The sequence below is a fragment of the Portunus trituberculatus genome, chromosome 50, assembly GCF_017591435.1.
Source record: "Portunus trituberculatus isolate SZX2019 chromosome 50, ASM1759143v1, whole genome shotgun sequence".
In the NCBI taxonomy this organism is placed as follows: Eukaryota; Metazoa; Arthropoda; class Malacostraca; order Decapoda; family Portunidae; genus Portunus; species Portunus trituberculatus.
Genome location: NC_059304.1, coordinates 11,205,839 through 11,229,676, shown reverse-complemented (window position 1 = coordinate 11,229,676; position 23,838 = coordinate 11,205,839). Strand labels below are relative to the sequence as shown.

Below are 23,838 nucleotides of genomic sequence, written 5' to 3'. Positions count from 1 at the left end.
TGCGAAATGGTTACAATAAAAGAAAGCAAAGTACCACTGGAATGGAAGAGAACCAACACAATCCCAATATTCAAAGGAGGAAAGTCAACTGAACCATTAAATTACCGGTGTCACTTACAAGTGTTGTGAAATTGTTATCAAAGAGAAATGGGTTAAATATCTGGACGAAGAACAAGTTATATCGAACAGACAATTTGGGTTGAGGACAGGACGGTCATGTGTGTCGAACTTATTAAGTTTCTACTGAATAGTAATAGAAAGACTGGAGAGCAGAGATGGATGGATGGATACGGTATATCTGGACATAAAAAAGGCTTTTGATAAAGTTCCTCACGACAGATTACTTTGGAACTTAGAGAGCATAGACGGACTGAGAGGAACTTTGGTAGATTGGATAAGGGATTACTTGAAGGACAGAAAGATGAGAACTGTGATCAGAGACACATACTTATCGATCTTGGGGTATAGTAACAAGTGGAGTGCCTTGAGGGTAAGTGTTAGCCCCCTTTATGGTGCAGGTATATGTAAATGACATACAAAATGGGGTAAACAGTTATATTAATTTGTTTACTGATTATGTAAAATTGCTAAGAGTAATCAAAGCCCGAGAGGACTGTTTGCTGCTGCAGGAAGATATAAACAACATCTACAAGTGGAGTAAGAAGTGGAAACTAGAGTTCAATGGCAAGAAATGTCACGTAATGGAATTAAACAAGGAAGACCTAGTGCTGGTGACAGAAGAAGTTATAGAAGGACAAGAGGACATGTAAAGAAGGTTAGGATGAGGCAGTGTGTGAAGGATATTGGAAAATACAGCTTTCCACTTAGAACGGTGAAAAAGCGTAATGCATTGAGTGATGAAGTTGTTACAACACATGTGCATAACTTTAAAGAAAAATTGGATAAATGGAGACATGGAGACAGGACGCTATGAGCCCCGCTCGAACCTTGTACAATACAACTAAGTAAATACACTCACGGTATATGTGTCATTAAGTTATAGAAAGGCATTTGTTTGTTCCTTTTAGTTACTGTTAATATTGAACCGTTTTCTATGAAAGACTTTATGAAACGTTCATTACAGAATAAAACGTAAGAGTCGTATTGGCTAGGTGCTATCTGAAAAAAAAATTATAAAAATATAAAAATGCTAATATGTATGATGCATTTTTGCACATTCAGTCTTACCATTTATATAAATTTTATATAATTCTGAATATAGTCATAAGTATCTTCAAAATCTTTCTATTCATATTAAAAATATAAATAACAAAATGAATTTTATAATGCTTAATATTGGATTATTTATGGAGATGGATCGAAGATAATAAGGTCAGTGGGATTTGGTGGGTTAACGAGTGCGGCGTGTTGATCGAGGTGTCAGTAGCTACGTGGAAGTCCAGACCAAAGGAGGTGCGTGCCGCCCGCCAGGCCTCCTCACATAGCCCAGGTACGCCCAGACTGTCAAAAGAGGTGTTGCTTGTGATAGTTACTTCTCTTTCAGGCAGCCTAAGAGGAACGTAGAGGTTTAGGGTTAAGGTTGAGTGGACTTAACTTTTTTCTCAAGGAAAGCTGGACTGCCCACTTGGCTTGTTAGGTCAGTGCTGATTAATGACGTGTACGTACTTCAGTATTTTTGCTGTTCTTTCCTTTCCCCTACGTTTCACTAACATCAATAACCAGCCTCTTGTATATGGTGTTTATGAAAGTGATGGCTTTTTTTTTTCCCTCGAGACATGACTCCTTCCAACCCAAAACTTCCAGAATTGTTTTGGATTTGTCTGCCTAATGTCCAGCAGACCAGCATCTTGCTTTCATAATTAGTGGCAATGAAGTCTCTTGCTCAGTACAGTAATATATGACCTCCCACCGTTATCCCCTCCCCCTTCCTCCATTTCCCAGTACGTGGATTTTGCGGAGTTATTTTGTTATTAGTGGTACACTTGAGATGGTAGTAACCTTAATCTTTATTTCCAATTACTGTATTTTTTTTTTTTTAATATGATGCTTTGGTCACTGCAGTTTCATCCAGCCATGGAATCTCTGATTTGATTAATGTTTTCTAGTGAGAAATGTAGTGAATCGATTGATGGTATATGTAATTTTCGTCGCAATTTAATATTTTTCGAGTTACGACTTTTTTCAACTCCAACTTCTGCCTACTTCACTTCCTCAACAATCTTGGGGATCTGTGGGAAATTGAGTTTTTGTGTTGGGGAGCATTACATTGAGTAATGTGCATTGCAAAAGAGATTGGAAATCAACAAAATCTCTGAAAGCACTCTGATGGTGGAGGTAGTGGTAGCAAGTGCAGCGTTACCAATGTTCACTATGTTTCTGGCTGTATCCACTACATTTAATGAAAAACCTAGAGGCTAACTACCCAAACCCAGCATTATAACCTAGCTAGAGGGGCTGCAGCCTTCCAAACCTAGAATTCCCCCAAGAGTTACTAAACAAACCCTAACATTGAAACCTAGCAAGGGCAGTTCCTTCAGATCCTCTCAAGTGTTACTAACCAAATCCAACATTTTAATCTCTTAAAAGGAGATGTAATATTTTCTTTGGACAATATATAGTTTTTGATGTGCATTAAATTGAGGTTGTAATGTTGTTTGGTTAGTAACCCTTGGGTGTGGTTCCAGGGAAGTATAGCCCATTAGCTAGAAAGTTAGCTATAATATTGGGTTTGGTTAGTAATGAGCATTGAATTGAAGTTATAATGTTGGGTTTGTTTAGTAGCCCTTGGGGAGGACCTGGACGTAATGTTGGGGGGACAGACTTTGTAAAGAATCCAAATTGAGGGGTGGCAAATTGTTGGCAACATTGCTCAACAACAACAAAGCAACACTTGCTACTGTTGCAGTCAGTTGCTGCCTCCTTCATCAAAGTATTTTCAGAGATTTTTACGTGATTTTGTTGATTTCTGACATCTTTTGCAATGTACACTACTCAATATAATGCTGCCCCACCCAAAAACCCCAGTTTCCCTCCAAGATCGTTGGGAAGTTGAGGTAGGCATAAGTTGTTGAAAAAATGGTCATAACTTGAAAGATATTAATTTATGACATAATGTATTAAATCATTACATTGCTCACCATAAAACCATAAGCCACATCAGAGATTCCATGGTTGGAAAAAACTGCAAATTGACTGATGCTTTTCCTAATTATCATTTATATAATGAAGCTGTGAAATTGACTTGAAAAAAATCTCTAATTTTGATCAAGGTGCATTATAATGAAATAATTATATAACAAATTATTTTCTTGTGTAATGTTGACTTGGATAATCATTATTATAAGTGTATTTAATGTTGATTGGCAGAGCTGGATGTGAAGATAATTTTTCATGTGGTACTATGACTTTACAACTTTGCCCCTGTATCTGGTGTGACTGCAACTTTGTGACTCTACTTTTAGCTCCTACAGTGCATGCAACTTTGTGACTGACTTTTTTTCCTTGTGTGATTTTGCTTTTGCTAAATTACTAAACAAACCTTATTGTGATAACAGAAACATGTTTTTATAAGGCAGAGAAACTAAACTAATATCAACAGGTCATGCTCCTCCTCTATGTCCTTCTGGCCCATCTTCTCTTTCAGCAATATAAATTTTGGCATGTTTTTGGTCTTGAATTTAGTACCAGCAACCACAAGATTATCTCTTTTAACATCTACTTTCAAACATAAAGACATTGTTAGTGATTGAGTAGTTTTCATGTACAAAGAAGACTATTAGAGACCTGGACAATTCATGCTGCCACAGACTGGAGCATTGATCTTGGTTAGAAAATGCTGTGAAGTCATGTATCCCAATGTGTAAAAGATGTTCATGCAAAAACAAGAAACCCAAATGGTGGACTAAACCATGTTGAGTCACATATTACAGAAAAATTGTGCCTGCTGTAAATATTTGTAATTTCAAACGAGGGTGATAAACTCAAGTATGAAAGACTTCCGCACAGATCAAAGTTCATTGGACAGAGTAAGAAAAAACTTAGATTTTTGGGACTACCCCGGTACAGTGTAAACACGCTTTGGGGTCCAAGGGGTCTCCAAATGCACAGGTTCGATTCCTGGCCATGGTCTGAGTGTAGGTAGGTCTTCTTACTCGGGGTAACAGTTCCCTAGCAGGTGGGCTTTCTGATAGGAGGTACCCAAAAGTACCTCCTTTAGCCCATAAAATTCCCATGAAAAACCCACATAGTATAGAAAAAGAAAAAAAGTATATTGCAAGCATTACTAAATCCAGTCCCAGAGAATTTTACAGGTATGTTCAGAATAAAAAGTCTGAAATCTCATCAACCAGATCTACGTAGATAATGGTAATCTTGCCATCAAAGAGACCCAGATAGTGGACATACAAATTTTTTTTTATTTCAGTCTTTATAGAGAACATTTTTCTTGTAATCCCCAAACCATTAGTTTATATTCCTTTGTAAAAAGATTTTTGTTTTTTCCTGTTCAAAGTAGCAGAAAATTGGTGTGAAATTTTTTTTCAAAGTGTTTGCGACTTTCAATCTTGCAACTTCAGAATTTACTATGTGGTGAAGTTGCAAAGTTGCAATTTGGTGTCGCAATGCCCAGCTCTGTTGATTGGTATGTGTGCATTTGTGTTTCAGCATGTACGGATACCAGCAGCAAGGAGGGCAGCAGTTCCAGCAGCCTGGTGCTGGACAGCAGTATCAGCCACCCAGTGGTGGGCAGCAGTACCAACCACCTGCTGCCGGAGCACCACAGCAGTATGGTTATCAGCCACAGCAGCAACCCCAGCAGCAGCAGCAACAACAGTATGGACAACAGTATCAGCAAGATCAGTATGGTGGCCAGCAGCAGTATGGACAGCAGTATCAGCAGGATCAGTATGCTGGGCAGCAGCAACAGCAGCAGCAGCAGCAACAACAGCAGCAGCAGCAACAACAGCAACAACAACAACAACAACAACAGCAACAGCAACAGCAACAGCAACAACAGAGTTCATATCAAGAGTTCATTGAGGCACAAGAAAACAAAGAGGTATTATATATTATCCTTTTAATGATTTGGTGTTCCACTAAAGGTTAGAGGTCAGTGAAGCTATCCTATGGTATTAATTGATGCATTGTGTGCTGATTTGGATGAGGTGCCACATGAGTGCTTGTTGAAATTGTGATTCAGTTATTAGTTTGGACTCTTCTGGGCATCCTTTATAGTGCAGGAAATAGGATTGTGACAAGGGGAATGTAATTTTATATCAGTTTGTTATTCAATAGAGCTCCAATCATTGCCCAATACAACTACCTCTGTTTTCTTCAGGGTGTTCGGTTCTCATGGAATGTGTGGCCATCTAACCGCATTGAAGCCACTCGCATGGTAGTGCCAGTTGCTGCCACCTACACTCCCCTTAAGAAACGAGACGACCTGCCGCCCATCTGCTATGAACCACTGAAGTGTACACAGATGCAGTGTGGGGCAATCCTCAATCCTTTGTGCCAGGTAGGTTATAGTGAAACAGCTTAACACAATTTTGGAAGTACAAGTTCTGAATAAGATGATTTTGTTCTTTTTCCATTCTACATCATAGTATGGACAGAACTTTGTCTTAAGAAATTAATGAAATGCCTTGATGGCTTGGTCTTTCGCACAGGTTGATTTTCGAGCTAAGATTTGGGTTTGTTGCTTCTGCTTCCAACGTAACCCCTTCCCTAGCTCGTATGCCTCAATCAGTGAGCAGAGCCAGCCAGCTGAACTCTTCTCTACTTTCTCCACCATTGAATACACTCTTATGGTAAGGCAGGAGGAATGTGACGGCTTTGAATATTTCCAAAATGTGTAGTTTCTTTATACTTGGTATTACTAATGTGATGTCATTCCTGCTAAGTCTGAATAAATTATATATGTATGTATGTATATCTTATGTGAAGCTGGAAATGCATAATTTGGTACCAACAATTAAGTAGAATTTATGAGTCATTATATTACCAGAATATTAAGTCTGGATTTTACTTTTGCCTTAAAAATGATGTTCTGTTTGATATTATAGAGGCAGCAAAATCTGCCACCAATCTTCCTCTTTGTGATGGATACCTGTGTGGATAAAGAGGAGCTGGATGCCTTGCGAGAGTCCATCACAATGTCTCTCTCACTGATGCCTGCCACTGCACTGGTGGGCCTTATTACCTTTGGCAGACATGTTCATGTAAGTGTTTTGTAATTCTCAAGTTCATGCTTTGATTTAGACTAAAATATTTTATTTAACATGTATAAATTGGATTCAACTTCAGTATTATCACTACAGTCATTATGCTACTTAGGAACCATTATTATTCAGTTGTTGTACCAGTGTTTTGCTACATAGTACCTACATATATTTTTCTACAGGTCCATGTTTTGGCAAAGGAAGTGATGAGGAAGCAGTATGTGTTCCCTGGTGCAAAGGATCAGACTGCTAAGACAGTGCAGGAGTACCTTGGAGTGGGGCTGAGGACCACAGCCCAGGCTCAGGTGAGCTGTACTGTAGCTGAGCATATTGTTCTGAGGATGCTTTAGGTTTTCTCATATATTTCCCTTATAGTATTATTATCATCATTTTCAATTTTATATCCTTGGCAAATATATTCAGAGGATGTGTGTGATTTGGGGGCAGTCATAGGTCATAAGTCATTCCAGCATTAGGTCATCTGTTGTTGAACTGAAGTGAGTCTGATAGAAGATATTATATATCAGTAGGATGTTGTGCATATTTGTGTAATGGATTTGCTTCATATGATTTATGTGCTGTACTTAAAGAAACTAAATCTGTTGCATGAGCTTTAGAGAAATCTTGAACATTTGTACTGAAACCAAAGTTTTGCAGCAAATGCCTGGCCAAGCTGCTCCAGCTCCTCAGCCAGGCCAGATGAACAACAGATTCCTGCAGCCTGTGCAGGAATGTGAGATTACACTGCAAGACATTCTGGCAGACCTTCGTCGTGACCCATGGCCTGTCATGACGGGCAAGCGCCCTCTGCGAGCCTCAGGGGCAGCCCTCTCTATTGCCATTGGCCTACTTGAGGTTTGGGCTGCTGCTTTGGTTTCTTTCTGAATGACTGTGTGTGTGTGTGTGTGTGTGTGTGTATTTTACCTAGTTTATCTAGTTGTATGTTAGAGGGTTTGATTGGGGCTCATAGTGGCCTGTCTCCATATCTACTTTCATCCAACGTTTTAAATGTATGCCTATTTTCTGCTGCTATGATCTCTTCAATCAAGCCATTCCAGTTGTCCACTGTTCTATGTAAAAAATTCAACTTTTTAGTGTTCCTCTAGTCCATCTATCTGCATCTTCTGTCAATGATACCAAGTCTAGTCTGTATCTTTTCCATATGGTTTACTATCTTATACATCATTATTAGATCTCCTCTCTTCCATCTGTCTTTCAAAGTTGATAGTCCCATTTCCTTCGGTCTTTCTTCATAGATAAGGTCTGTTGTCTCTCTTTTGAATTCTTTCTAATTTCTTGATATCCATTTGCATATGTGTGAAACCACACCTCTGCTGCATATTCAGGTCTAGGTCTTATCATTGTGGTTATGATTTTTTTCATCATACTCATTTCTGTGTAATTAAACACCACCCTGATATTAGTGTCTTAAATGTTGAAGCAAATGACCCATTTATGTCTCTGCATAATATTATAATTTCACTTCTGGCTCCACTCCAATACCTTGTCAATATCTTGCAATTCCATACAATCCTCATTGCTCCTTATTACTCTCAATAGTTTTGCATTGACTGCAAACAAAGCCCTCTTGTAAATCTTTAATATATTTGGAACATTATTGGGGCCAGCACTGAACCTTGTGGCACACCACTAGTTACTGTCCTCCAACGTGATGAGATGTCTCTTACCACAGGCCTTATTTCTCTTCCCATCAAGTAGTCCCTCATCCAGCTTAAGATGTTTCCTTGTATTCCTCTTATGTGTTCTATTTTCCATAAGAATCTTTTATGTGGTACTCTTTCAAAAGCCTTTTTGATATCTTGATATCCTAATCCATCCATCTCTTCCTTGCATTTTATATATTATTCTTGTATAGAAATTTTGTAAATTTGTTATATATGATATTTCTTTTCTAAAACTAAATTGGGAGTTATTTATAATTCAATTTTTCTCCAGATATTCCATCCATTTTTTCTTGATCACAATTTTGCAAATCTTTCCCACAACCCTAGTCAGTGACACTTGCTTATAATTTAGGGGCTCAGTAATTTTTTTCTCCTTTGTATATAGACACTATATTCGTTCTTTTCCCCTCCCTTGGTACTCTCCCTTCCATCAAAGAGCTGTTGATCACATCCCAAATCAGTTCTATTAGCTCAGTGTCCATCCTGACATTCCATCTGGCTCCATTGCTTTTCTAACATCCACTTTCTCTAACAATTTGCAAATTTCCTGTTTATGTACCTTAATGCTTGCTAACCCTTCCTGTATTACTTCATTGTTTGGTTCTTTAAAATCTCTCTCTACATTAAATATTGATCTAAAGCTCTCATTCATAAGTTCACTTACCTCTTGCATTGTTTCATATGTCCTATTTCTCTTGATTAACTTATTGATGGTCTCTGTTCATCATCTTTCCATTTTTATACTTGTTTACGTCCTCTTCACATTTCTACTATATCCTTTTCAAACTTTCTCTACTCCCTTCTTATTCTAACATATTCTTTTCTTATCCCTTTATATTGCTTCCTATTGTCCTCATTTTGTCTGTTTCATTAATTTCTACTGGGCTACATTCTTATTCTTCTTAACTTTTGCACATTAGCATAATACCACATGTTTGCTCTCCTTTACTCTTTATTTGGGAACATGCTCTTCACCCCCCCATTGTACTCTACTAAGAATATTTCATACTTTTCTTTCACTGTTTTTCCCTCCATGATTTTGTTTCCAATCAATACTACCAAAGTATGTGTTTACTTAATCCTTCAAATTTGGTCTTGGCATGATTCAAACTTTCTTGTTTATGACTTGCTTTGCATTTCACTATTTCTCAATCCTCCAATTTGACTTCGAAAACCATATGCTTACTTTTCCTCATTGGACTATGATATTTAATAGTTGGTTAAAGCTCTGATTTTTTGTGAACATCAGGTCAAGCATAAATGTTTCGACTCAAATATTCAAACTTAATTTATTCCAAATGGCTGTTCGAGTATTAAAAGTTTGACTATTGATGCCTATAAATCAGGTAATTTGTTCTAATCTTAGCAAAACTTCAAGTTTATAAAAATTTCAATATTTTTTTTTTTTACAATTTTTTTTTGTACATACCGTAAGTCAGGGGCAGGCAACCTTTTTAGAGTGAGTGCCAGATGAGACTCTTGGAAGGAGGTCGCGGGCCGGAGTGAAAAACGAAATCTCAGATAAATGCATGGAATACTATAGTAATAAAAGAAAACGTATGCACACACGACTACTACTACAACTACTACTACTACTACTAATAATAATCATAATAATAATAATAATAATGAAATGTAAAGTAATTCAATAGTATAATTTATTCATTTAAAAACTTAAAATTTATTAGAGTTTCTTCTCTACTTTTAGTGGGAGGTCCGCGGGCCGGATTGCATTAATAAAGCCTAGCAGGGTGGCGGGCCGGACACTAAGCCTTCGTGGGCCGGATGTGGCCCACGGGCCGGAGGTTGCCCGCCCCTGCCGTAAGTGAAGGCTGGTGATGGATAATTTAGAAGAGGAGGGGAGAAGGGTGGGGAGGAGGAGGGAGGTCGCTGGAAGAGGGGTCACCATCCATGAAAACATCTTTGTAACTTTTCTCCTGGTGTGATTCCTGTAAATCCATTAATGGAGTGTTGTGGCTCACTAACGCTTGCACTCTAACCAGGTTCCTTATTTTCATCACTGATAAGCCTCTTTGGTGGCATCGTAAGTTTCTAAATGAAAAACTACTGACAGAACACAGAAGAATGTTGTTTTTCTCCAGACTGCGGCAGGACTAGGGATGTGCACTGGCATCCGGTATAATGGTATTACCAGTAATAAGGTATCAAACTGGTACAGTGGTGGCTGCGAGAAGGGAGATGACAGAGCTTTGTATATGACCAAATGTGCAGCCGTTTGATTATCAGACATTTTCACCACTAATAAGCCTTTGGTGTTAATATAAGTTTATAGATGAAAAACTACAGATAGAATGCAGGAGAATGTTATTCTGATGACCACAGCAGTTTTCTGGTCCTTACTAATATTTCTTCAACCCCCACTTGGGATCTCATTTTAATTTTTAATGGCCTTTTTAGTTCCCTCACTATTTTCCAAGTCTATATATTCCTTCAATTCCTTTTTCTAGACTGTGTTCCTCATCCTGAATCACCAAAATGATTTTCAACCATCTCTTTTTCTTTCTTTTCTCTCGCAAACTTCAATAGGTTTCTCTTCTCTTGTAGTCCATATATACATTTTGTGTTATCTACTGTGCCTTTCACTAACTCTTCCTCTTATTTAATCATATGTATCACTGCATCTTTGTTTTTTTTATCTTGTATTTGTTACTTTGGAAAATTAATTTTTTTCATCCTCTTGTTCTTTTTTCCATTCCTTCCTCCACTCTTCCAGCTTTGTTTCACTCATCACTTCTGCCCTATCTTCTGCTTTAGTCCCTCCAACATGGCTTCATAGTCTTTACACTTGCCACAGGGCACTGTTTTCCTTTTTCTTATTGCTTCGAATGTTATCCTCATCTCCTTGTTCTACAGTATTCTCCAATTTACTTGTCCTGTATAATCTCTCAGGTCCTTCTCTTCCTTCTTTTTTATTATAACTTCTCCCATTTTGTACTCCCACGTAGATCTTCTATTACTTTTACCCATTTCCATCACATGGCATTTTTCGACATTAAATTCTAATTTCCTCTTTCAGCTCCATTCCCAGATCTTATTCATATCTCTTTGCAATTTCATACAATCCTCATTTTTCCTATTACTCAAGAGTTTTGCATCATCAGCAAACAAAGTTATATAGCTATGTACTCAGGTTCTCCTGTATGTCATTAATATATGTATTGAAACATTATTGGTACCAGCACTGACCCCTGTGGTATGCCAGTAGTTAATGTGCTCCAACTGATGGTTTGTCTCTTATTGCTCTCCTCATTTCTCTTTCTGTTAAGTAGTCCCTCATCCAGCTTAAGATACTTCCCTGTACTCCTCCTATTATATTTTCCATAGGAGTCTTCTGTGTGGTACTCTGTCAAGTCTTTTTAATATTTAAATACACTGTGTCCACCCATCCATCTCTCCCTTTTGCCTCATCTGCAACCCATGTATAGAAACTTAAAAGATTTGCTATACATGATCTTCCTTTTCTAATTTCTAATTGGGATTTGTTTATAATTCAATTTTCCTCCAGATAATCCAGCCATTTTTCTTTAATCACAATTTCACAACTTTCCCATAACACTAGTCAGTGACAGGCATATAATTAAAGGGCTTGGCTCTTTTCCCTTTTGTGAATGAGCTGTTGATCACATCCCAAATTGGGTCTACCAGCTGTGTGTGTGTGTGTGTGTGTGTGTGTGTGTGTGTGTGTTTGTGCTCAATGTAACTGGAAATGTGTGTTTTCTTTATCTTTTAGATAATGCAGCAATGATATTTGGTGTGCATACCTATCAAGCTATTGATTTCCTTATAGTTAATGACTTGATTAATGTGGTTTTGTCCCATACTGTGGCACCTATTCAGTACTAACGTTTTCTTGTTTCCCTTTCCCCTTTAGGTCTGTTACCCTAACACAGGTGCCCGCATCCTCACTTTCCTTGGGGGTGCTTGCTCCTACGGCCCAGGCATGGTGGTGGACGATGACCTTCGCAAACCCATCCGTTCCCATCATGACATTGAAAAGGTCAGTACCTGTATGTACTCATATATGCAGAACACAAGATGAATGTAAGCTTTGTGGCCATCATCTTAAAGTCCTTGATTCTAACGTTGTTTTTATACTGTTGAAGGTCAATTGTCAGTTAATTTTCTGAGATCCAGGATTAATATTGTGGTTTTAATTTTCAGGACAACTGTCAGTACATGAAGAAGGCCATTAAGTTCTATGAAGGCCTGGCCAAGAGGGTATCAGATAATGGACACATTGTAGACTTGTATGCCTGTGCCCTGGATCAGGTGGGACTGCATGAGATGAAATACTGTGCCAACTTTACTGGGTGAGTCTGTCACAATTAGACTGCTACATCTCTGTGATTTCTGGTTGCTTATCTAGAAATTTTATCGTAAAACTTCTTAAATTTGAGAATTTTCTTAATTTGACCACATGTATGGGAAATTCCTTTGAGATTCTCAAGGTTGTAGCTCTATCCATGTATAGAATTATGTGTACTTATATGTCCTTACTTGTTTCAGTGGTCATATGGTACTTGGAGACTCCTTCAACTCCTCCCTCTTCCGGTCAACATTCCAGCGTGTCTTTGCCAGAGATGAAAAGAACAACCTGGAAATGGCATTCAATGCCACACTGGAAGTCAAGACCTCAAGAGAGCTAAAGAGTATGTTTTTACTTTCAATTGTGGTGTTTATATTTGATGGTTATTCTATATTACTTTGGAAGTCTTTTTTTAGGAGTGAGTAAGGGGTCATTGGTTCCAATTTTTTTATCATGAGTAAAAGCAAGCTTCATTGTTTCAGTTGCTGGAGCTTTGGGCCCATGTGTGTCAGCCCATGAGAAGGGACCCAATGTGGCTGAAATGGAGATAGGCATTGGAAACACAACCAAATGGAAGCTGTGTGGCCTCATACCAAACACCACAATGTCTATCTTCTTTGAGGTGGCCAACCAACAGGGATCTGATGTGCCAGGAGGACGTGGCCATGTCCAGTTCATCACTCGCTATCAGCATTCCTCAGGCCAGACCAGGATCAGGGTCACAACAGTTGCCAGGAAGTAAGTCTATTGCTGGTCTTGCTTTGTTGAATTTGCTCATAAGGCTAAGATTTCTCTACTTTGGACATGTTGATAATTCCAAGATCACATATGAGGATTATGACTAATAGGTAAGTACACTTTAACCTGTTAATTGCAAGCCACAGCTCAGGCTGTAGGAACTTTTCTCTTGAAAAGTTTGTGTGCTTGTATTGACGAATATATCCCGGGATATCTCGTGATTAATTTCCCTCTGGCAGGCATCACTTAACTTGTAAACTGTGACATACATCATATGATGAACAGCATGTAACTGTGACTTAAATGTGATGTAAAGGCTATTTTAAACTTTGTGGCTTATGTTTTGTTCCCATATATCTTGAAATGATGTTTGGTAACTTGGATTGAATTCACGCTCTCTATCTTATTACAAATAAATGCTTGTGTTGATGATGATGCTGTAGATTTGTAGAAGAAACTTTTACTTGCCGTTAGGTTACATTGAATAGATGATCCTGAATTATAAGTAAATCTTTCAATGTTTATTACAGTACTGTCTTCAGTACTTTATCTAGACATCATCCTTACTACCACAATGACTATTTGTCCATCAGATCACTCATCATCACAACAACTATCTACCAGCTAGCTGAAACGCTGAGCAACTTTATTACACCACCATGCCTGAACTTATGTACATGATGAACTAACATGTGTTTTTCCTATATTTTTCCACACAATCTCATGTTATAACAGTAAAATATTTTGAGAACTTTTCTATGCTGATAATTGTGACCAGATGTATGACTCCCAGAATCCTATTACACACTTGACAGGTTAAAAATGTATTCTTATAGAGGCCATACATAACTTTGACCTTGTATTCATACAGATATTCATGCTACTCTAATTATCAACTTGCAGCTGGGCTGATGCTCAGACAGGACAACATTCCATAGCTCTTGGATTTGATCAAGAAGCGGCAGCAGTGCTGATGGCCCGCCTGGCAGTCCACCGCTCAGAGACAGATCAAGATGGAACAGATGTGTTGCGTTGGGTGGATCGTATGCTTATCCGTTTGGTTAGTACTTTGCTTTTAAGTTATCTTGCCTTTGAATATCAAAATCAATAACTCGAATAAAAATTATGTACAGCACCTAGTTACATTATTTCATGATTCTTAATTGTTCTTATCGGTAATAATATGATACTTATTCTAAGTGAAATGAATGAGTAATAAAACTTTAAGACATTTTGTTTCCTTTCAGTGCCAAAAGTTTGGAGACTTTTCTCCTAATGATCCTAACAGCTACAGATTCCAGGACAACTTCACAATGTATCCCCAGTTCATGTTCCACTTGAGACGGTCACAATTTCTGCAGGTGTTCAACAACTCACCTGATGAGACTTCATTCTACAGGTCAGTGGAGTATAGTTCCTAAGGTAAAGATGCTGTTATTATATGATAGCATTAACTTGTTATATCCAACTACTTGGATGTGTTTTCTGCTTTTTGCAGATGCATGCTGAACCGGGAGTCAGTGAGTGAGTGCCTGACGATGATCCAGCCAGTACTCTACAGCTACTCCTTCAATGGGCTGGAAGCTGTCATGCTGGATACTTCCTCCATCCAGCCAGACCGCATACTGTTGCTTGACACCTTTTTCTTGGTGCTCATTTTCCTTGGAGAGGTGAGCAAGATTAAAGATACTGAACATAATGCAATGCTTGACACTCTTCACAACTTGGTGAATGTTTATATCGTAGGTATTTCAAGGCAGCATACATACAGGTACAGTTTGTTAGGATAGTAGGTAGTATTTTAATTCTATTGATAACCTGTTTTATGTGAGAAAAAATGGCCATGACATCTCCCTTTGAAGGAGACTAAGACGGGGCATTCATTCACTGTCATAGAATATAGATTATATACATATGTGTACATATTGACATGTTAATAATATTCAACCTGCCTTCAGCTTTGATATCCTAACAGCTGTTAATAAATTAAATTCACACAGAAGTCAGTATGTATGTATGTATATGTCCTCTAACAGCCATAATCTTTTACTTTGATTGTAAATGGAAAGCATGATTGATTTGATCTTTCACCAGACAATGACAGCATGGAGAAAACAAGGCTACCAAGATCAGGAGGAATATGCCAGCTTTAAGGAACTTCTGCAAGTGCCTGTAGACGATGCTCAAGATATAATTGCTAATAGGTTCCCAATCCCTCGCTATGTGGAGACTGAACAAGGTGGCTCACAGGTGAGTCACCATTCATGTGTATGGTTTGTAGGAGTTAGTCATTGAGACAAATGTACCTGACTAGATAAAGTAACTCAGAATCTAGAAGTGGTAAATCGTCTTTTTGAAATGGAACATGGTTCAACTTAGTCATTTAGTAAGTAAAGCATAAACCATTAGTGTAGGAAGGACAATAAAGACAAAAGTCATTGGAGATATTTTTGGTTAGGTGCCCAAAGTCTTGAGGGGATTTAGAAAGATTGACACTTTCTATTAATGAAGTTTTTGGGTTTTAAGAGAAGATTGCATATGTTAATGAAAAAAAGTTGATGCAGTACGTAGACATTCAGGATTGACTTTGAGTTCGACCTCGGAACATTTATGGTCCACTCCTCAGAAGGGTGTATGTATAACGAGGTGCATGTTGTTTTGTGTGAACAAAGAGGGTTGTCTTTAGAGGGGAGGCTGCGACTATACCCTTGTATTGTAAGACACATGATTCATGGAGGTCACACTGGCTTTAATGATGAGTTCACAGCACCCCCTTATCCACTGCATTAGACCTCACTAGGAGTAGTTATTGTTTGGGCAGATGTCTATTGCTGCCTCATGTGGCTGCTTGTTAGAAAACAAATAGCAAAAACTTGTAATTGTAGCAGTGCTTCTGGAGGGAATAGAATATGGAAGATTTTAATTGAGGACTCTTGCACTAACTTCCTTTGTTTCTCACAGGCTCGATTCCTGCTGTCCAAAGTGAATCCTTCTCAGACTCACAACAACGCTATGTATGGAGGGGTGAGTATACTACTATTAGGGTAATTATTAAAGTAGATTTTGGTTTGGTTATGTGTTCATCTGTTAGAGATACTATCAAGAAACCTTAATTGGTACAAGTAAAACTTCCAATTAATTTTTCTCTGTTGCAAATAAAATTATGTGTAGCCTCTTCACTTTGACACTTGGGACCATGGTTGAAATATTTGTGTAATCTCGTATGGGATCCTCACCTCCTGGATTAAAGGACTGAAACCACTAGGAAACTGAAATAACGAGTGAGAGAATATTTGTGGAAATGGGCTTAATCTTTGTGTTATATGCCTCAGAATACCTTAATCTTTGTGTTATATGCCTCAGAATACCTTGAGTGTCTGTGGGAATAATAATGTTATTTGCAACTGAGGCACAAGAATGGACAGTTTTGTTTGTGTTAAGGGAACTACAAGTTGTTGTAGTGTATGTATGTCTAAGTACAAATTTTCAAAAATAGGTAGGTGTATCTCAAAGTTATCTTGTAATTTGGTTTGCTCCTTTTTATTTGAATTTGGTTTACTAGTTTCATTTTAAAATTTATTTAAGTTGGTGCTTCTTGGTCCTATTTATATTAGTTTTGTTCCTATTTAAATTTGGTTATTAATTTTGCAACTTTGATTTTTTAATCTTCCAGTCAGCCATCCCAGACCCCAATTCAACGGTATTTATTTTGTTTGTTTTTGGTGATGGTGTTTGTCTGGGGAAGTCACTATGTTTCTTATAAAGGATTGGTGATGGTACCACATGGTGAACACTGGAATACTGGAAGTGCATGTGAAAGTGCACAAACACACACACACACAGGCATTGCACAGGGATGGATAACTTTTTTTTAAATCCTGCACTTCGTTTAATTTTTGGGAGATCACATTCTACTAACACCTAGCAAAGTTTGGTTAAAATGTTAATAGCTGCTAGGGATGAATGTGTGGTGGATTTCTTTATTATATTTGAATAAGTATGGAATGAATTAAAAGAATACTCTCTTGGTGCAGCTAGATTTTTATTGGATATAGCTTTGATGAACATTTTATTTTTGGTAAATGTATTTCTCTTCAGATCTTAGAACAACAATTAGGTGGTTCTAGTGTCATGATGGTACTAGAAAACATGGGATTCTTAGTGTTCTTATTTACATTTTTTTCATAATGAATTGTGAATTATGTCACATCTATCTTTCTTTCAAGAAGTGAATTGAAAATTTTAAATGTGTAAGCTACAAAACATTGACTTTATTTATTTTATATAGTGGTCACTTTTAGTGCACTATGAGATTTCTTCATTTTATTGCATTGCCTCCCATATCTGAGTGATGAAAATAGAAGTGTCTCTGGATCCCTTTTCCCAGATTCGTCTTGCTTAAACTGTCACTTACAGTGTTGTGGAACAAAGTGTATATTGTAATTATATTTCCTCATAGCCTGTTACTTTGAACCATTACAAGTGCAGTTTTACTTCCATTTGGAAAGCTGGAAAGTCTTAGATGCTAAGAAGGACTGGAGATAAAAGATTTGTTAACCTGTACAGTACTAGACAAAAATACCTGACCATGTGGGTATGTGGTTGCATATTTATGGTAAAAAAAAAAAAAAAAAAAAAAAAAAGCATGTTTATGAGGATGAATTAAAATTAAGCAAAAAACTTGAGATCATTCTATGATGTCATAATCTTTCCCGCTCAAGGGCAAACACAAAGCTAACTCTCAGTTTGCCTCTGACAGTAGTAGAGTGAAGTTGTCTTCACTGTCTTGGTCTGTGACAGGCTTTTGGATTTACAGGATGTGAGTAGTTAGTAGTGCTTTATTTGCCACACTATGTTGAAATCTAAAGATTTAACAAGTGAGACAATTGCTCAGATGATTGGTCTAAAGAAAAGAGGCCATACAATTTACCAAATTTGCAATTTGGCTGACATGGGACGAACAAGTGTGAAGAAGTACATGTGCAAATTTCGTGAAGCAGGAAGTGATCAAATATCACAAGAAACCTCGCTCTGGCAGATCCCACAAGATCTCGAATTGTGCTACAAATACAGGCAACCCCGCTTAACGAAGGTTCACACAACGAAATTTCACTACAATGGAGGTTTCCTTTTACTACCATCTGCTTGTTTAACGAACACCAAACTCGCTTTAACGAAATTTTATCCAGGTAATTTTGTCCAAGTTTGAAAGCCCCATCGTATCACGCAAGTCAACAGGCTTTTGAATACACCAGCGCCTCGTGGACAAAACGCGCACCACTCACTCCCCATAGTTCAAAACAATAACAGCGTTAGCAGCAGCTCGTCTTCCCTTGATCTATATGCCACCAAAACGCCCTGCAATGTTGCCTAGCATTCTTAAGAAGACCAGGTAGTCTCTTACTCTCAAAGTGAAGCTGGATATTATTCACAGACACAAGAGAGGCAAGAAAACTAATAGCATTGCTTCCCACCATGGCTTGACGCCATCTACTCTGTCTACTATCTTCAAGTCAGCAGACTCTATTAACCTGTACAGCGTCAGAGACGTACGAGATACATCGGCTACTCTGAGGGAACTGGGCGTCAGAGACGTATGAGATACGTCGGCGAGCTTTCTCGTGTTAAGCGGGGGTTGCAAAGAGTGCATCATAGTACAGTAAAATGTTTAATGAAAGTAAAATTATGAAGTTAAACATTTAAGCAGTTTAATTTAAGACAGTCATTATAATGTACACTAATGTATGTATGTAAGTAACTTTATAAATGTACTGCATACAAAACTTATGTACCACATTTCCACAAGGCTTTCCATTTTATCCATTGCAGAGTCATGAGTTCAGGTGGTTCTTTTAGCTTGTAAGGAAGATACGGTCTCACCAGCCTTCTTAATAGTCTGCTGACTTGAAAATAGTAGAGACAGTAGATGGAGTCAAGATGGTGGTGAGCAATGCTATTAGTTTTCTGGCCTCTCTTGTCAGTGAATAATATCCAGCTTCACTTTGAGAGTAAGAGACTTCCTGGCTTGTTGAGAGAGGGAAGACGAGTTGGCGCTGGACACTGTTATTGTTTTGAGCTGAGAGCGGGGAAGGGTAGGGGAGTGAATGGTGCGTGTTTTGTCCACGAAAGGCGCTGGTGTATTCAAAAGCCTGTTGGCTTGCGTGATACGGTGGGGCTTTCAAACTTGCAAAAAATTGCATGGATAAAATTTCGTTAAAGCGAGTTTGGTGTTCGTTAAACAAGTAGATGCTAGTAAAAGGAAACGTTCGTTGTGTGAACCTTCATTAAGCCGGGGGTTGCCTGTATACTGAAATGAACAGTAGAGTCGTTTCAGCATGTTTGAGATCTTGCATAGTCTGCCAGAGAGAGGGGTTTCTTCTGTAGTTATGTGATCACTTCCTCCACAAAATTTGCATATGTACTTCTTCACACTTGTTCACCCCCCCCCCGCCAGTCAAATTGTAAATTTCGGTAATTGTATGGCCTCCTTTTTTAGACCAATCATTTGAGCAATTTTCTCACTTGTTAAATCCTTAGCTTTTGACAGTGTGGCAAATAAATTCTAGAGGCCTGTCACACAGCAAGACAGCACAGACAACCTCACTCTGGCTGAGGCAGACTGAAAGTTGGCTTTGTTTGGTCTTGAGCGAGAAAGATTCTATGACGTCATAGAATGGTTGCAAATTTTTTGTCTAATTTTTATTTCACATTCATAAACACCATTTTTTCCCCATAAATATGCGATCACATACCTACCTACATGGTCGCATATTTTTGCCTAGTACTGTATTTCTCAAATGCCCAAAAAAATGTCAGGTATTCTTCATTTCTTTCTATAAAGCTTGTTACATGCACAAGGTAATTAATGCCTGAGAGATATTGGAGTAAGTGCCAAATGCACTAGAAATCTATAATACTTTTAAAAGGTGATGGTAAGACCTGATGCACACTATGGCTCTGCTCTCACTTAGCTCATGGTCTGTCCTCCAGCTGAACATTTTTGCAGATTAAGGGAAGTTCCATCATCAAATTACTTGACTTGCAAATTGCTATTAAGTGAACAAATATTTCCATTCACATCTAGCTATTATGTGAACAAATTTCCAATGGGTCCATACACTTATATTTTTGGGGAGTTAAATCTCTTGCCCAAACAATGGAACTTCCACTGTACTTATATTTTGATGGGGGCATACCTTTATCCATGCTTCTCTTCTTACTCTGCTACTGTGCATTTCTTGAACATAGTGGGCATACCTCTTTATCCATGCTTCTCTTCTTACTCTGGTTACTGTGCATTTCTTGAACATAGTGAACAGAGCAATAGTGTGTATCAGGCACAAGATGATAGTATCTTAGTATGGTAAAAGTCTCCTGCCTTGATGGAAGATGTACTTATTGAATTAAATAAGAACTGACCTGCATCTTATAACACCTAGTATTTTTAAAGACTAATTTATTACTGATGTTTGTTCACAATTAGCTTTGTAACATTGTTTACTAGAATAGTCTCTGAACAGGAGCAGAGTAGTTCCTTTGCCTTACATTGTGTACATACATATGTAACTTGCAATTTCAGTTTTTAGTTGGAATCAATGGGATTTTCAAATTGTGTATTAATGAACTGAGAGACTTTTACCATGTTGATATGAAATTATTTCTACTGTTAAAATGTTTTCTACATTGCACACTTTGTTACTCCACACTCCCCTCCCCATAACATATTGAATCTCTTAATTTTAATATTCTCTCTCATTAGTAAGAGAGAGTGTACATAGCTTTTGTTGTCGTCTTATTACTTGCAGAACTGTCAATATGAGCACATCAGCTGTGGACTGCAGGATTGTCCTGTTACTTATGCCATTTTAAATATTTTGAGGTGTATATAGTTGTACTTCAGGTTATCATGGGATGTTGGAAGATTACAAAGGAAGACAGTTTGTGTCATGGCTCAGTTTGAGTGTGATATATGTGGGTTTGACACATTAGTGCCATGTATGAGATTATATAGGGTGTCCTGTGAGTTAGGGATTTGATGTTCTTCTAGTAGTGCCATGTATGAGATTATATAGGGTGTCCTGTGAGTTAGGGATTTGATGTTCTTCTAGTAATTCTAAGTCAAAAATACTCTCTACACGTCATATGCTGTTTTATTTTATTTTGCAAGAAATTAATGTGCAGGGTGAATATAGCATGATCTGACATTAAATTTTTTGTATATTAGTGAAGCAAATGTACAGGCAACACACCAATAATATTGGAGTGGTCATTAAATGTTTTTAAACATGCACAGCATACATTGTACACAATATTTTTCACTTAATGCTATGCAGCACAACTCAAATATGTAGGGAGGGGGAGCAGATTATGCTATACTCGCCTGCACATTAATTTCTTGCAAAAAAAAAGTAAAACAGCAGCATATGTGTGTACAGTATTTTCAACTTACAATTATTACTTCAACTAAAAGTTAAACTATGTACGAATGTAAGAACATTGTTACAATTTGTGGGTAAGGGATAGAATAACAGGATGTGGATGAGCACTCTACTTCCTTACTAGCTTTGCTTACACAGCTCCTACAGAGGAATTAATGGCTTGCAAGCCCACTTGCACAGTATATATAGGAACCTGGAGGATCACAGACAGTCTGGGGAGCACTGATTGGCCCGTTTCCTGCCTGTGTCACTCACTGCTGCTTACCTTTGTGTTGACCACTGTGTGGACAGAGGTCACCTATTATCTTGTTTAAGTCCTCTTTGTGTATATAGATTCCTATGCCTTTCTGTGTTTAGAGAGATTCACCTGCATTACTCTACTTCGTGATTTACCAACATGCTGCTTATCCTGTGGTGTCTGATGTCAGCCTTGTGCTCCTTCAACTGTATCGCCAGTCCAATGCTCATCTCCTTGTAGTCTTCCTTATTACATCCACCGAATGGGTGTTCAGTCTTCTCCACCTTCTTGCCTACGAGGTCCTTGATCTTGCTGGCTATAGTAGTTACTACATTAATATTTAGATTCAATTTAAAGTCTACAAAAAACCTAACACACAAGAATGGCTTCATGCACATAATCAGGAGTGGTCATTGGCTTTTTCCTCAGACTGCTGAGAATTTGCAGTGAGGAATTCTTGTCAGAAGAATTAGAGCTAAATGCCTTCTCGGAACTAGGGTACCTGAAGGGACTTTAGTGCATATTAGAGGAGAAAGCAAGATCCATCTTGCAGAAGGAGACACTAGATGAAAAGACAGCTTAAGCTTTTAATGGTTCACAAGTATCCTGAGTTGTCCAAATTACTAAAAATTCTGACATTCACGTAGTAACAACTATAGGCAGCAAGATCAAGGACCTCGTAGGCAAGACAGTGAAGACTGAATACACATGCGGCGGATGTAATAAGAAATACTACAAGGAAACAAGCAAAGGACTGGCAACATGGTTGAAGGAGCACAAGGCTGACATCAGACACCACAGGATAAGCAGCATGTTGGTACATTACATACATGAAAAATGACATCAGTCAATGTGGAGTGAAGAAAAGGTGATGCAGGTGTCTCTCCAAATAACACAGAAAGGCATGAGAATCTATATACACAGAGAGAACTTAAACAAGAGAACAGGTGATCTATGTAGTAGCAGTAAATGACAGGCAGGAGATGGGCCAATCAGTGCCGCAAGAAATTGTATATAAAATGTGTGGTTTTGAGTTGCACTTTATCTCTCTCTGAGGAAGACCTGTAGTCAAAAAGTAAGAAAGTAAAATATTCCTGAGTTTAACTACTGTACTAATGAATCTCTATTATAATGTTAAATTTACAATGTATTTTTATACTTGGGGGGGGGGGGAAGAACAGGATATTCATGCAATCAGCAGCAGATGTGCAAACATTATTAACAAGTGTGCAATCATAAAGGATTTGAAGTTACTCAATGCCATGGAAATAATTCTTTTTCTCTAACAAGGTGATGGGTACTTGCAGAGGTAAAAGGTAAATATCTTACTTTTATGATGACAGATGGATTATTTCTAGTGACCCTAAGTAAGAAGCTTTTAATGGCAAGTAAAATAACACCTTGTATGTGTTGCAGGACGGTGGAGCACCTGTGCTCACGGATGACGTCAGCTTACAAGTCTTCATGGAGCATCTCAAGAAACTTGCTGTCACCACCAATGCCTGAAGTGTTTTGTATATTTAGCTACTACATATTATATATTCCATTGTACAGTGTTTAATTTTAATCAGTATATTTATGATAATTAATGTTAGTATAGCAAATTATATTTGAGGAAATCAGTGCAACTAAAGTTTGTCCCTACTACCAGAAGTCCAAAGAGGCACAATATTAGGGTGATGGTTACATTTTAAACATCAAAACTGAAAAGGATTTTGGAATTTTCACTAGAAAATAAAGACCACATTTTCTGTCCTCGTATTTTTAACCAAAGTTAATATATAGTCGGCAAGCAGGATTTCCATGGAGTTGAGGTTTTATCAGAATGATGAAAGTTCATGTAGGCAAGTTAGCTTTATATAAAAACTTCTATTCAGATCGGTGTCCAGTACACTAAATAAGCAAGCCATGCTTAAGAGTTAAAGAATCTTGGATTAATTTCAAAGGCCCTGTCACACCAAGGAAACTGCTCAGGACGACACTTCAAATTATGCCAAGTCATCGTGGGTTGGGGAAGGGTTATAGTTAAACCGTAACTACATACAACAATAAAAACAAAAACGTTAACGGTTTTTAGCGGGTAACGGCTGCAGACAATTTGGCGACTGTATTACAAACAATTTGCCTTGTCTGCAACTATTCGGCAACTAGTTGGGTTAAATATTTTAAATCGAACATTCGCAGACTGTTTCATGAATTGTTGGCAAATAGTTGGCGACTGTTATGCGAATAT

General features: G+C 37.9%; 1 protein-coding gene across 3 annotated transcripts; it reads left to right on the top strand.

Annotated features, from left to right (window-relative positions):
* Positions 1-1,339: 1,339 nt before the first annotated feature.
* Positions 1,340-23,356, top strand: LOC123499562 (protein transport protein Sec23A-like). 3 transcript variants are annotated; one of them, XM_045247693.1, is made up of 18 exons: positions 1,340-1,450; positions 4,624-5,017; positions 5,297-5,476; positions 5,628-5,768; positions 6,024-6,179; positions 6,362-6,484; positions 6,837-7,034; positions 11,757-11,882; positions 12,047-12,195; positions 12,392-12,534; positions 12,674-12,929; positions 13,833-13,989; positions 14,177-14,328; positions 14,428-14,599; positions 15,024-15,179; positions 15,891-15,953; positions 16,603-16,629; positions 23,022-23,356. In XM_045247693.1, the coding sequence occupies exons 2-18, from the start codon at positions 4,625-4,627 to the stop codon at positions 23,109-23,111; spliced, it is 2,682 nt and encodes an 893-aa protein (XP_045103628.1). In that variant the 5' UTR covers positions 1,340-1,450; position 4,624; the 3' UTR covers positions 23,112-23,356. The 3 variants fall into 3 exon arrangements, with proteins under 3 accessions (XP_045103628.1, XP_045103630.1, XP_045103629.1); XM_045247694.1 differs by lacking the exon at positions 1,340-1,450 and adding an exon at positions 1,576-1,597; XM_045247695.1 differs by lacking the exon at positions 16,603-16,629.
* The last annotated feature ends 482 nt before the right edge of the window (positions 23,357-23,838 follow it).

What these genes read in the sequence shown, in the direction of transcription:
- LOC123499562 (XM_045247693.1), top strand. Translation starts at nt 4,625, where the DNA reads ATGTACGGATACCAGCAGCAAGGAGGGCAGCAGTTCCAGCAGCCTGGT. An exon ending in ATCGTATGCTTATCCGTTTG is followed by an intron (nt 13,990 to 14,176) that starts GTTAGTACTTTG and finishes GTTTCCTTTCAG; the next exon opens with TGCCAAAAGTTTGGAGACTT. An exon ending in CTGAACAAGGTGGCTCACAG is followed by an intron (nt 15,180 to 15,890) that starts GTGAGTCACCAT and finishes TGTTTCTCACAG; the next exon opens with GCTCGATTCCTGCTGTCCAA.